This window comes from Triticum aestivum, chromosome 5A (assembly GCF_018294505.1).
Source record: "Triticum aestivum cultivar Chinese Spring chromosome 5A, IWGSC CS RefSeq v2.1, whole genome shotgun sequence".
Lineage (NCBI taxonomy): Eukaryota > Viridiplantae > Streptophyta > Magnoliopsida > Poales > Poaceae > Triticum > Triticum aestivum.
In genome coordinates, this window is record NC_057806.1 from 426,185,229 (window position 1) to 426,199,623 (window position 14,395).

At 52.4% G+C, this 14,395-nt stretch overlaps 2 protein-coding genes across 2 annotated transcripts; one reads left to right on the top strand and one right to left on the bottom strand.

Annotated features, from left to right (window-relative positions):
• The first annotated feature begins 2,685 nt into the window (after positions 1-2,685).
• LOC123103753 (leucine-rich repeat receptor-like protein kinase PEPR2) lies at positions 2,686-6,703 on the top strand. Its single transcript, XM_044525430.1, has 2 exons — positions 2,686-5,934; positions 6,054-6,703. The coding sequence occupies exons 1-2, from the start codon at positions 2,706-2,708 to the stop codon at positions 6,383-6,385; spliced, it is 3,561 nt and encodes a 1,186-aa protein (XP_044381365.1). The 5' UTR covers positions 2,686-2,705; the 3' UTR covers positions 6,386-6,703.
• Positions 6,704-6,774: 71 nt separating this feature from the next.
• Positions 6,775-11,196, bottom strand: LOC123103755 (uncharacterized). Its single transcript, XM_044525431.1, has 10 exons — positions 10,553-11,196; positions 10,342-10,433; positions 10,095-10,197; positions 9,739-10,001; positions 9,295-9,426; positions 9,071-9,187; positions 8,324-8,467; positions 7,468-7,685; positions 7,242-7,395; positions 6,775-7,128 (listed from the first exon to the last, which is right to left on the bottom strand). Exons 1-10 carry the CDS (start codon positions 10,752-10,754, stop codon positions 6,907-6,909), a joined length of 1,647 nt encoding a protein of 548 aa, XP_044381366.1. The 5' UTR covers positions 10,755-11,196; the 3' UTR covers positions 6,775-6,906.
• Positions 11,197-14,395: the final 3,199 nt, after the last annotated feature.

Consider the following 14,395-nt stretch of genomic DNA (forward strand, 5'->3'; position numbering starts at 1 on the left):
GCTGAAGCGTAGATTCTCCTCACTGACTAAAGGGGGAGTGGGGATACCTCAACATTCATCTCGGGGGACTCCACCCTGTACTCGTTGATCACTTTCAGAGTGGAATCGTGGTATCCCACCACTTCCATAACTTTTTCTTTCTCCTCATGTTCCTGATCACATGTCATGGTTTCTATGAGTAGAGTGGTATGGAGAGAGTCATCAGACTCCATACTCTCCTGTGACTCCCAAATCGGGCCAGGCACTTCTCTTTGGGGAATGGGAAGAGATTTCTCCCCAAGCCCAGTCGAAGAGCTGCCCATATGAGCTCCAGGGGTCACATCCTGCATGGTTTTTTTAGTGTTCCCTCCACCTGAGCTAGGAGACAGATTCACCGCATTCTTTTCACGGTTTGGATCCCTAACCAGCACCTGCTCCACCTCATAGAAAAAACCATAGAAGTGTCCCCCTAAGACTGCCTCAGCTACCCCAGGTATAGCATCAACATTCCTGCATCCCAGTCTCACACGGACAGAAGCAGGACGGAGCAAGGTTGCAACATCTATCTCAAGGGGAACACCCACAAGCGAGGCAACAAAAGCCAAATTTCTCTCACTTCTCTTATCCAGAGGTACATTAATCACTTTTACCGATGCAACTTCCATAACCCCCTTCGATCCTACTGCTAAAGACCAGGGAGTGGCATGTATAACAGCACCACTTTTTTCAGAGTAATAGTACCCATATAGCAAATTTGAGCAACAGACCGAGGATTAGGGAATCGAACAACGAACACACCAGGGCCAATGGCATGGGCTGAACAGCGCCATCCTGTGGCAAGGTAGTCAGACAAATCTAACTCCATCTGCCTGGTCAACGTTTCCCCCTCAACAATGGTCACTACAATATTATTAGATCTCTCCTTAAGCTGATTGGCCGTACATGAATCATGGATATAGTAGAACCCCTGCCCCCTAGACTGAAATGCACACATCGGAGCAATGCACTCCCAAGGTAGACAGAAGCAAGATGCCCTAGGTTGTTACATCGCTCACAGAAATCTTGAGGGCATCAAACAGGGGGTGTTCATGTGATTTGCAGATAGGGCAGGGGATGGGATTTTTGGTAGGAGGCACCTGAGAGATATTCTGCTTTCCATGTGGCCGGCAGATCGGGGAGGATGTTTGGTGCCTGCTCCCTGTGTCCTCCGATGTCGTTGCTGAGCGCTTCTTGTCCACCCAGACACCTCCATCCTGGGGTTCATGGCGCCTTGGTGCCGCCGCCGCTTCCCAGCGAGAGATGTCGCCTGAAGCAGAGGCGAGGTTGGATGAGGCGGAGATGGTGCGGTCGCCGTCGTCCTCGCTCCGCTTCCAGGAGTACTTGCTCTTGTCTCCACCACGGCCGGCATTCCTTCCCGCGCCGCGACCCGCACGGCCCGCATCCACGCCCTGGCGCCGCTCCCCCTGGTACCCGCGCCCCGCATCAGCCGCCATGGGAGGCGAGGCAGCCACCTCCGCGAAGGATCGAGGGTCTCCGCCTACCTTGCCTCTCCACCACCCCCAATCACCAGTAGATCTCGATCTAGGGTTTTTTTTTCTGCCGTCCAGAAGTGGGCGAGGGCGAAGTCTAGGTCAAGCATCGGGCGAGGCTGGGGTTTTATACCTTCACAGCACGCCCGCGGGTGGGAATGGATGCCTGGATGCGCACCCACGTGTCGCACATCCGCCATGGATGGGTGGGGGCGGGAGGTCGGGCCCGTGTCGCACCGAACATGGCCATCCGTGCATCGCCCCACGCCACTCCCGCGTACCGCGTCTGGCTGTCCCGCTCCCTCCATCGCACCCCCCCTCCCCCCGGCGGCGAGCCCATCGTCGACGAGCGGTCTCGGATCTTAGCGAAGTGGCAAGGGAACGAGACCACATCACCTATGTCGATTGATTCGCTCTTGTGGAGGTAACGTGCATCCACGATGACCCTCGCTCGTCCAGGAGCACGAGACGCAGCGCCCCTCGTCGAAGGACGATCTCCCCGTCGGCGAATCGGAGAGTCCCCTCGTGAGATCGGCGGCGAAGGAGACTCGCCATCGCACGTCACAGACGTCTCGGTCCATCGCGATATGATGGTAGCTAGAACAGCAGTGGAAAGAGATGAGTCTGTAGGCTGCCCGCCTGCCTGCCTGATATGATGGTGAGGGAGATGGGCGGCAGTAAACCCAGGCAAACGTCGGGCCGGGCCGGGTTTCGGGCCGGGCTTATAAAAGCCCGACCTTCATTTCCCAAGCCCGAGCCCGGCCCGAAGCCCGAAATACTCCCTGTTTTCAAGCCCGAGCCCGGCCCGAAGTCAAGCCCGAAGCCCGAAAGCCCGGCCCGAACGCTGTTTTTTAGTGTACGCACGTGCAAGCCCGGCCCGAAGCCCGAAAGCCCGGCCCGAAATATATAAAAAATGAAGCCCGAGCCTGGCCCGAACTATCTTCCGGACTGCAAAACTAGGCCCGAGCCCGGCCCGGCCCGGCCCGGGTTTTTCGGGCCGGGCTGCCCATGCCCGGGTTTAGGCGGCAGCACCGGTGAACATTTTAAGATTTGATATAATCACGGGATGATAATGTAATGCGTGCATGCATGCCTATGGATCTCCGAATTTCAACCCCCCCCCCCCCCCCCCCCCCGGCGGCCGCCGCAGCCGATCTCGGCATCCAGCCAGGCCCCACTGCCGATGCTGCCTCCACCATGACAATGCCACATCGTCTCTTCAGAGTATCACCGTCTCCATCCCCACTTCCCGCGGCTACCCTGCTCCTCCTCGAACGCCCAAAAGACCACGAAGCTGCAGCAGCTCGTCCTCGCATGTCGCGCCACCCCTTATTGCTCCTCCTCGTCCCTCTGGTTGCCTCCATTGCGCAGCCCCTTCCGTCGAACACCTCCGCCGGCACCGGCTCCACCACGGCCGTTCTGCTCTCCTTCGTCGCCGCGCTTCCCCCGGCCGCCCAGCGCGTCCTCCGCCCGACATGGCTGCGGCGCCACCGGACCGGCGGCAACTCGTCCTCCTCCTCCGCCATCTCCCGGCGCCACCACTACCGTCACCGTCACTGCGCGTTTCTTGGCGTCACGTGCTCCGCCGCCGGCGCCGTGACCGCGATCAACCTCTCCAGCGCGGGGCTCTCCGGCGCGCTCGCCGCGTCCGCGCCGCGCCTCTGCGCGCTCCCAGCGCTCGCCGCGCTCGACCTCAGCCGGAACAACCTCACGGGTGCCGTTCCCGCCGCGCTCGCCGCGTGCTCCGCCGTCACCACGCTCGTCCTCGCCTTCAACCTCCTCGCGGGCGCCGTCCCCGCGGAGCTCCTCTCCTCGCGCCGTCTCCGGACGATCGACCTCAACACCAACGCGCTCACCGGGGAGATCCCCGCCGCTCCCTCCGGCTCCTCGCCCCTCGTGTACCTCGACCTCAGCGCCAACTCACTCTCCGGCGCCATCCCGCCGGAGCTCGCCGCGCTCCCGGAGCTCACCTACCTGGACCTGAGCAGCAACAACCTGTCCGGCCCAGTGCCGGAGTTCTCGGCTCCGTGCGGGCTCCTCTACCTCAGCCTCTTCTCCAACCAGCTCGCCGGTGAGCTCCCCCGCAGCCTCGCGCACTGCGGCAACCTCACCGTCCTGTATCTACCCAACAACAACATCAGCGGCGAGGTGCCCGATTTCTTCGCCTCCATGCCAAACTTGCAGAAACTATACCTCGGCAACAACGCGTTCACCGGCGCATTGCCGGCAAGCATCGGCGAGCTTCTGAGCCTGGAAGAATTGGTGGTGTCGAGTAACTGGTTCACAGGCTCCGTCCCCCATACAATCGGGCAGTGCCAGTCCTTGACACTGCTCTACTTGAACGGCAACTGCTTCACCGGCTCAGTCCCACAATCCATCGGCAATCTGAGCCTATTGCAGAAGCTCTCCGTCGCGGACAACAGCCTCACCGGGAGAATCCCGCCGGAAATCGGGAGCTGCCGGGGACTGGTGGAGCTTGAGCTCCAGAACAACAGCCTCTCCGGCACCATACCGCCGGAGATCGCCGAGCTTGGCCAACTGCAGAAGCTGTATCTGTTCAACAACATGCTCCACGGCCCGGTTCCTCCGGCACTGTGGCAACTGGCCGACATGGTGGAGCTGTACCTCAACAACAACAGCCTAGGTGGCGAGATACATCCAGACATCACTGGCATGAGGAACCTGAGAGAGATCACCTTGTACAGCAACAACTTCACCGGCGAGCTGCCACAAGCCCTGGGGCTCAACACCACGCCGGGGATCCTCCGTGTCGACCTCACCGGCAACCGCTTCCACGGCGCGGTCCCTCCTGGCCTGTGCACCGGAGGCCAGCTCGCCATCCTTGACCTTGGGTACAACCGATTCCATGGAAGATTCCCCGGCGAGATTGCCAGATGCCAGTCTCTGTACAGGATCAACCTGAACAACAACAGGATCAGTGGGAGCTTGCCTGCAGACCTGGGCACGAACAGAGGGCTGTCGTACATCGACATGAGCGACAACCTTCTTGAAGGGAGGATACCAGGCGCGATCGGCTCATGGAGCAACCTCACCATGATCGACCTCTCGCGCAACGGCTTCTCCGGTCCAATACCCCGCGAGCTCGGCGCTCTGGGCAACCTTGTAACCCTGCGAGTGTCGTCGAACACGTTGAGTGGATCGATACCACATGAACTAGGAAACTGCAAACGGCTTGTCTGCCTAGACCTTGGAAACAACCTTCTGAATGGAAGTTTGCCGGCGGAGATCGCCGCTCTTGGCAGCCTGCAAAGCCTCCTGCTCGGCGGCAACAAGCTCACCGGGGCGGTACCGGACTCCTTCGCCGCGACGCAGGCCCTCCTCGAGCTGCAGCTTGGTGACAATCTTCTTGAAGGAGCCATCCCACACAGCTTGGGCAATCTTCAGTACATCTCTAAAACCCTGAACATGAGCAGCAACAAACTGAGCGGTCAGATCCCAGGCAGCCTCGGCAACCTTCAGGACCTGGAAGTGCTGGACCTGTCCAAGAACTCGTTGTCCGGCCCGATCCCGCCGCAGCTGAGCAGCATGATCTCCCTTCTGGCCGTGAACGTGTCGCTCAACGAGCTGTCCGGCGAGCTCCCTGCCGGCTGGGCTAAGCTGGCAGCAGAGTCCCCTGAGGGGTTCTCAGGGAACCCTCAGCTGTGTGTTCAGCCTGACAGTGCACCTTGCTCCAAGAAGAACCGGTCTCTGAACAACAGAACCAGAAATGCACGGATCATCGTTGCATTGCTACTTCCAACTCTCGCCATCATGGCCGCCAGCATGTTCCTCCTCCACCACGTCGCCAAGAGGTCGTCGCGGCGCCGGTCGGCCCGGCGCGCCTCGATCCGCAGCATGGACTCGACGGAGGAGCTGCCGGAGGACCTGACCTACGAGGACATCCTCCGGGCCACCGACAACTGGAGCGAGAGGTACGTGATCGGGCGAGGCCGGCACGGCACGGTGTACCGCACGCAGAGCAAGCTCGGGAGGGAGTGGGCGGTGAAGACGGTGGACCTGTCCCACGGCAAGTTCCCGGTGGAGATGAAGATCCTCAACACGGCGAGGCACCGGAACGTCGTCAGGATGGCCGGGTACCACATCCGCGGCGGCGCCGGGCTGATCCTCTACGAGTACATGCCGGAGGGGACGCTCTTCGAGCTGCTGCACGGGAGGAAGCCTCAGGTGGCCCTCGGCTGGACAGTCCGGCACCAGATCGCACTTGGTCTGGCCGAGGGCCTCTCGTACCTGCACCAGGACTGCGTGCCCATGATCGTCCACAGGGACGTCAAGTCGAGCAACGTGCTGATGGACGCCGACATGGTGCCCAAGCTCGCCGACTTCGGCATGGGGAAGATCGTCGGCGACGAGGACGCGGATGCCACGGTCTCCGTCATCGTTGGCACCCTCGGCTATATCGCTCCAGGTACCATTCATTCCCTTGCCATCATATGTCTGTAGCTCTTTATTCTGTAAGATCACAGTGCCTGAAAAATTCAGGATTTATTTAGCACATGTATCAGTATCACCACCATTGATTTTCAGAGCATGGATACTCCACGAGGTTAACCGAGAAGAGCGACGTGTACAGCTACGGGGTGGTGCTGCTCGAGCTCCTGTGCAGGAAGATGGCTGTAGATCCTGCATTTGGAGACGGTGTCGACATCGTGACATGGATGAGGTCGAACCTGAAGCAGGCTGATCGTCGCCCCGCCGCCATGAGCTGCCTGGATGAGGAGATTGTGTACTGGCCTGAAGATGAGCAGGCCAAGGCACTGGACTTGCTTGATCTAGCCATTTCCTGCACGCAGGCGGCTTGCCAGTCGAGGCCTTCCATGAGGGAGGTGGTGAACACCTTGGTGAGAATGGATATGTAAGGATTCCCCTGAAGTTTTCAACAGTGTTGTGAGGTCAGCTGCCACAGTACATAGCTGACATACAAAAGAAATATAAGAGCGTTAGATCACGACTTTAGTTATCTAAACGCTCTTATATTTCTTTACACAGGGAGTATGTAGTAGTTACCAGATCTTAGCAGCAATAAGAAGTGAGCCTAGCTCATAAGTTGGGGTAGTGGATGTACAGTCCCACCAACTAGGTTCCTATTTATACTACCAGAGCTTTCATCTTTATACCGTACATGCTAAAATGTATTCAAGATTACTGTTTTTTACTGCCGGTCGAAAATTTCTGAAGTCATCCATGTTCACTCCAAAATCTCTTCGAACAGGATTTTGAGGTTTGAAGGATAGAAAGCACAAAATCCTACAACATAACCCCTTTTCATTCAGCCGTGTATTATTCTCTACAATTTTATTCTGCATACCATGGACATGGCACAGTAAATCCTGTAAGAAACAAACAAATTTTACTAAATGGCACCGAGTACGGGTGCGGTTCATGCCCTAATCACAAGCTCATATACATTGCTATTGTTCTCTCTGCTAAGGCGCTTTAGTGCCTCGAAACTTCTCCGGCTTCCCAAAAAATCTATTCTTTTGAATGCTACTACAAAGCCTCGTTCTGCGCATTCAGCGCTTGCGTACAGGGAACGAAGCCGATCGGCATGCCGTGAATCCGTGTGCAGGGCTACATTGATCTCGTCGGTAGACATGTTCTCCTGCACAAAGAGGAGATCTTTTACCACAAACTCCCACACCAAATCTGAACCACGGTTACACCAGAAGTGTGTTGTGGGATACTTCTGGTCTATGACCCCCCAAAATAAAATACCTGGTAGAAATTGTAGATGTGATCCAACACTTGTTCGCGTGTGAAGCCACCATTGCTGAAGAATGTCCTTGAAGAAGGTCCAAGCTCGCCAAAACGATCGAGAGGGAAGAGTATGGTAAAGAAATGGTTCTTAAAAATCACCTCACTTCTCTCACTGAAACAACAAAACGGAGCTATTAGGGAAAAAGGTTACAGAGTTTTGGTTGATTCAAGAAGTTATTATTACCTTTCTCTTAGCGGGCGAGACAAATTATCAGCTGAGTGGTCTCGATCCTTTCCATCCCCATCTGCACCAAAATAGGTAGTGCTTTGCTGCTCATCGGCATCTTCAGACCATGAAGAATCCATATAAATACTTGCAGATGAAACCGGCTCAGATATTGTCCAGCAGATTGAATCCAGAAGTGTGACAGGTGTGAGCGGATGGATTGGTACTTCACATGACTGGCTTAAAACCATAATGTAGACATTCATCAAAATGTTTCATATAGAAGACCCAAATATGAATAAAAAGGTAGATAATTCAACACATAGCTCTGGCAGAACTGGGAGTGCGGAGTAACATTAACTAGAAAATAACACATGCTGCATAGGATCATGGCATCAGCAAATTCTTTATTTCCAACTATTTTTCTAAAACATATTCTCAAGCAAGCATTTATTTTTCTTAACAGGTAAGGGTGTACCAACATCCCCTAATTGTCACACTAGTCGGAATTCACAAGAAATTGGGTAACTGTGACTGCCAGATGCGTAGGAGATGAGCTTTTCTATATTTTAACAACGATAATACTGCACAGATGGATAAAAACCACGGACCATGATGCGTGCTCTCCTCTAATTGGCTCCCCCCTGTTTTCACTAGTGGGCCCGCCTCGCTTAATCAAATCTCAGCCAATCAATCCTAACAACCTCGTAACCACCCTGTAACCCCCCCCCCCCCCCCCCCGGCGTTGACTCTAGCATTACTCTTCTAACAACCAGTCTGATGCTGGAAGAAAACATAACAAATAATTTTCTGGCTCTTTATATTTTAACAATGAAAAGGAAGATCATATTGCGATAGGTGAAACATTCCTTACCTGCATACGGCGAACACGGCGGTCTCGAATATCCTTTTTCGCTGCCTCGACAAATTTTTGCCTCTCCTGACAAGTCTCATTTATCTCCCCTCGGGTTGGCAGTTCGCTGGAGTTAAGAGAAGGAACACTCCCAAGTTTCGTATTCTAAAAGAACAGAGGATCCAACGTTAACCAATGAAGAGTCCAAATATAGAAAATAAATCCTTGTTTTTAAGAAAACAAACCGATTACAAATAAAAAATTAAGGAATAAGAGAAAATAAACTGTTCTATCCCCCCCACCCCTCTGATTTTTAACTGCAGGGATCCCCAGCTTCCAGTTAGCTCATGCCACCTCAGCCTGTAGATTGCAATCCGTATAAGACAGCCCGTAGATGTAGCAAAGGTCAGCTGTTTGTTATTGATTCCGCACTGTACTCCATTATTTGGAGACAGATAGGGGGGGGGGGGGGGGGGACACCTAATAAAGACAACAAAACTTACTCCAAAGTTGTTCTCTTTTATAAAGACAGGTAGGAGTTGCAAATGTAAAATGCAGATACCAATTTGTCTTTTCTTGTTTCTTTTCAACACCAAAAAAAAGAAGACGCGGTGAAACACCTAAAAAAGGTTGATGTGGACAAATCCTAACCCTACCTTTCTAGAAACCAAAACTAAAGACCACTTTCCCCAATTTGTTGAAAGGAAAACTTTGGATAACAAAAGACTAGATTCAGGTTTGTCCACAAGAGTACATAGCATAAAATACCTCTTGAGATATGTGGAAATTTTCTAGAACCACTGCCACATGTCTAGCTAGGTCTGAAGACAAATGGACCAGGCGCTGCAAGTTCTTTTCCTTCACTGTTTTCAAGATCCAAAACGGCTGAAACATTCAAGCAGAAAGTGTTAAATAGTACACAATGGTCCTAAAGTAAGTTAGGAGTGTGGGAACACAAGAGGATATTATTGCAGTAGTTCAGTGTTACTTACTGTTACAATGTTATCTGAGTGACCAACATATCTCTTGACAGAAGCATCCTCACACACAACATATGTGGCATGGCAACCAATAAACCAGTGGTCCAATAATTTTGCATCTTCACTCGTAGCAGCATCCGATATCTGCAGACAAAATGCATTTTATGTAAAAAACCATTCGTGAAATTTAACAAGGGATGTCGCGTGAAAATGATTCCAGTGAAAGAGTGGAAATTTGGTGATGCTTGTAGGCTGATTTTTTAGAGAAAAGGCATTGCATCATTTGGATGATTGCTCTCTATCTATCTATCTTTAAGTAATTCTATTATCCATTTGGTGATTTAATATTATATTCTATCAACAGGAGCAACAGAAAATACTAATTTTCTTTCTGAAGCATGTGGGTGGTGGAGTGTCAACCATTATGGAGTGAAGCAGCAACTGACATGGACATACCTTCTTCTTCATCTCACCAGATATCCCAGGGTCAATGTAGATCGTCTCATTCGTAAAAACGAACACATCATGTTCAGGTTCTTCTCTATGAGCCTGAAGCTGGTGCTTACGTGTTGTGTCTGAGCATGCTTTGTCTTGAAAAATCATTGGTGGAAGGCATGACTTCTCGTTAACAGGAAGTCCAACAAGCCTGTTGGATTCCCCGAGCGGCAGGCCGTTTTCCCCAATGTTCTTGATACTGTACAAGGATTCGTCCAGCCTCACTGTAGTAGAAACACCATAAATCAGAATCAGATGATGCACTGGTAACTGGGCAGGAACAGAACAGGAAGAAGTATTGATGGAGCTTGTCTTACTGTTCCTTCGAACACAGTCGACAAACCAGCCCAGCGTGACAACAAAAAGGCTATTCCTGGGACCATGCTTGAGAGCGTGCTCAAACTTGCGCCCGGCGAAGCTGTGCTGCGTGTTAAGGAAGCACAAGCATGGCAGCCTGAATATTTTTTTCTTTGATAAACTGGTAACCTGAATTTTGAGAAACAAGCATAACAGTGGATGATTTTGAAAAGAAAAGAAAAGAAAAACAGACAATGGCAAGGATATCTGCACCACGAGGTGAGTGCATTTGGGGTGCAAGCTGCCGCTGTACTCGCCTCCCAGCCTCTCAGCGGCCTCCTTCACCTGACTCCTGGCCTCTGCAGAAGAGATACAAACACAAAAATTCCCCAAACCACATCAAAACCCCTGAAATCGAGAAGCAAACAATTCGCCTATGAAGCCATCCCAGGCCAAATTCGAGAAGCAAACAATTCACCTTTAGACAGCCCCGTGACGCAGACGACCAGGCCGGCGAAGGGCCCGTCGGGCGGGCGCCGGGCGGCAGAGGCAGCGGCCGCGGCGGAGCGGGAGGCCGAGACGGAGGAGGAGGCGGCGGAGGCCGAGGAGGGCTGCATCCCGGGGAGGAGCAGCCTGGAGCAGCCCCTGCTGGCGATTACCTCCACGCCGCAACGCGCCATCGCGGCTGCTGCTGCTCCGGCGGCAGGGGCATGGCCCGGCGGGGCGGGGCGCGGGTGGGAAAAGGGCGCGGCGGATTCGGTGAGGATCGGAGAAAGCGAACCTACGGGGAGAGAGAGCGGCCTCGAGGCGGGCGCCGGGGGAGGTGGTTGGATTGGATCCGGTGGTGTGGTGGCGCTTTCGAGGGAGGGCAGGGAGTTAATGCTGATGGCGATGACTCCTCCTCCTCGGCCTCGCTGCTCCTTGGTTCGTCGCCGCTCGCGTGGGATTGGAGGGGGGCCTCCCCGGCGATGAGGGGCGGCCGCGCGGGCTGGTCGGAGGGCAGGCGATCCGGGCGGGGACGAGACGGCGACGAAGTGACCGTTGGGGGGAGGGTTCGAGAGCCCCCCTTCTTTCTGTCTTTTTTAATGGAAAAGTTCAGGCAACTGTGGCAGAGACGACCCGGTGGACAGCCTGTCTGCATCATGTATTCATGCTGTGATTGTGAACAATGCTGTGCCCTGATGGTGTCACCGTCCAGGCGCTTGGACTTTTGGGTGGGTATGTCACCTTGTTGATTGCGCTTATTGAATGAATGCATGGAGGCTGACAGCCGTCCATGTAGATTTGCGAAGTTTTTTTTACTGAGGCAAAAGAGTTGTCGTTTTCGTTGTTTAAGAAGAAGAAAAGTTGCTCTAAGTGATTAGCCGGGAACATTGAGCTAAACCGTCACAACCTGTTCATCACGCACACAACAAGGACAATACACTCACACCGCTACGAAGAGAGCGTTGTTGACGCGGTTGCCAATTTGCGTCCAACACCATCTCGTCTTCCTCGAAAAGCGAATCCGATTTCACCGAACAATCAGCCACCTGACAAGGCCCGCCGCAAGGCCGTGGGAGCCATTCCGACAAGCCTGAGATTCAGCATACGCCAAAACAGACAAAGGAGAAAAAAATCACCACAAAGAACTACGCGGGGTTGGCTCCGCGGAGAATCATGAAGCTAGCCTGCCCGCCGCATGTCATCTTGTCGCACGATCCTCACCGCAGCAACCATCCCACGATGAATCGGTGAACTGTCGACTACCACAACCCACCCACCACGGCCCCCTCCAGTCGGGACTAGCTCCAAAGGGATGTCCTCAAGAGGAAACCATGGCAGAAGTGCGGGCATCACCCGGTCAGAGACAACTCGGACATGTGGTTTCCATCGGAGCAACAAGGGCAACATGACTAGAACTGCATCAATGACAACTTCATCAAGGTAATTGTGCCTGCAAGCACCGCTGTCATCGGCACAGACCACATCCTAGCCCAGCTTTGTATCACGAAACGGAGAAGAAGTCGTTTGTTTTTAGCCATCGTTGGATCATATTGAATGGAGTGCCTCTCTCCCCACGCGGGTGGGAAGAGAGCGCGGTGGTTTCGTGAGGATCAGAGAAAGCGAACCTACGGGGAGAGGAAGGGCCTCGAGGCACGCGCTGGGGGAGATGGTTGGATTGGATCCGGTGGTGTGGTGGCGCTTTCGAGGGAGGGCAGGGGGACGAGGAGTTAATGCTGATGGCGATGAAGGAAATATGCCCTAGAGGCAATAATAAAGTTGTTATTTATATTTTCTTATATCATGATAAATGTTTATTATTGATGCTAGAATTGTATTAACCGAGAACTTAGTACATGCGTGAATACATAGACAAACAGAGTGTCACTAGTATGCCTCTATTTGACTAGCTCGTTAATCAAAGATGGTTAAGTTTCCTAAACATAGACATGAGTTGTTATTTGATGAACGGGATCACATCATTAGAGAATGATGTGATTGACTTGACCCATCCGTTAGCTTAGCACTATGATCGTTTAGTTTATTGCTATTGCTTTCTCCATAACTTATACATGTTCCTATGACTATGAGATTATCCAACTCCCGAATACCGGAGGAACACTTAGTGTGCTATCAAACGTCACAACATAGCTGGGATGCTCTACATGTGTCTCCGATGGTGTTTGTTGAGTTGGCATAGATCAAGATTAGGATTTGTCACTCCGTGTATCGGAGAGATATCTCTGGGCCCTCTCGGTAATGCACATCACTATAAGCCTTGCAAGCAATGTGACTAATGAGTTAGTTGCGGGATGATGCATTATGGAACGGGTAAAGAGACTTGCCGGTAACGAGATTGAACTAGGTATTGAGATACCTGAAGGAAATATGCCCTAGAGGCAACAATAAAGTTATTGTTTATTTCCTTATATCATGATAAATGTTTATTATTCATGCTAGAATTGTATTAACCGGAAACATGATACATGTGTGAATACATAGACAAACAGAATGTCACTAGTATGCCTCTACTTGACTAGCTCGTTGATCAAAGATGGTTATGTTTCCTGACCATAGACAAAGAGTTGTCATTTGATTAACGGGGTCACATCATTAGGAGAATGATGTGATTGAATTGACCCATTCCGTTAGCTTAGCACTTGATCGTTTAGTTTGTTGCTATTGCTTTCTTCATGACTTATACATGTTCCTATGACTATGAGATTATGCAACCCCCATTTACCGGAGGAACACTTTGTGTGCTACCAAACGTCACAATGTAACTGGGTGATTATAAAGGTGCTCTACAGGTGTCTCCAAATGTACTTGTTGGGTTGGCGTATTTCGAGATTAGGATTTATCACTCCGATTGTCGGAAAGGTATCTCTAGGCCCACTCGGTAATGCACATCACTATAAGCCTTGCAAGCAATGCAACTAATGAGTTAGTTGTGGGATGATGTATTACGGAACGAGTAAAGAGACTTGCCGGTAACGAGATTGAACTAGGTATTGAGATACCGACGATCGAATCTCGGGCAAGTAACATACCGATGACAAAGGGAACAACATATGTTGTTATGCGGTTTGACCGATAAAGATCTTCGTAGAATATGTAGGAGCCAATATGAGCATCCAGGTTCCGCTATTGGTTATTAACCGGAGACATGTCTCGGTCATGTCTACATAGTTCTCGAACCCGTAGGGTCCGCACGCTTAAAGTTAGATGACAGTTATATTATGAGTTTATATGTTTTGAGGTACCGAAGGTAGTTCGGAGTCCCGAATGTGATCACGGACATGACGAGGAGTCTCGAAATGGTCGAGACATAAAGATCGATATATTGGACGACTATGTTTGGACACCGGAAAGGTTCTGAAAGGTTTCGGACATTTATCGGAGTACCGGGGGTTACCGGACCCCCCCCCCCCCCGGAACTAATGGGCCTTATTGGGCCTTAGTGGAGAGAGAGAGGGGCTGGCCACGGCAAGAGGCGTTCCCCCTCCCCTTGAGTCCGAATAGGACAAGGAAAGGGGGGGCGGCGCCCCCCTTGCCTTTCCCCTCTCCCACTCCTTCCTCCCCCCTCCTTCTTGGATTAGGAAAGGGAGGGGCAAACCTACTTGGATTAGGTTTCCCCCTCCTAAGGCGCGCCACCCCCTTGGTCGGCCCTCTCCTCCTCCCCCCTTTATATACGGAGGAGGGGGCACCCCATAGACACAACAATTGATCTCTTGATCTCTTAGCCATGTGCGGTGCACCCCTCCACCATAATCCACCTCGATCATATTGTAGTGGTGCTTAGGCGAAGCCCTGCATCGGTAGAACATCATCATCGTCA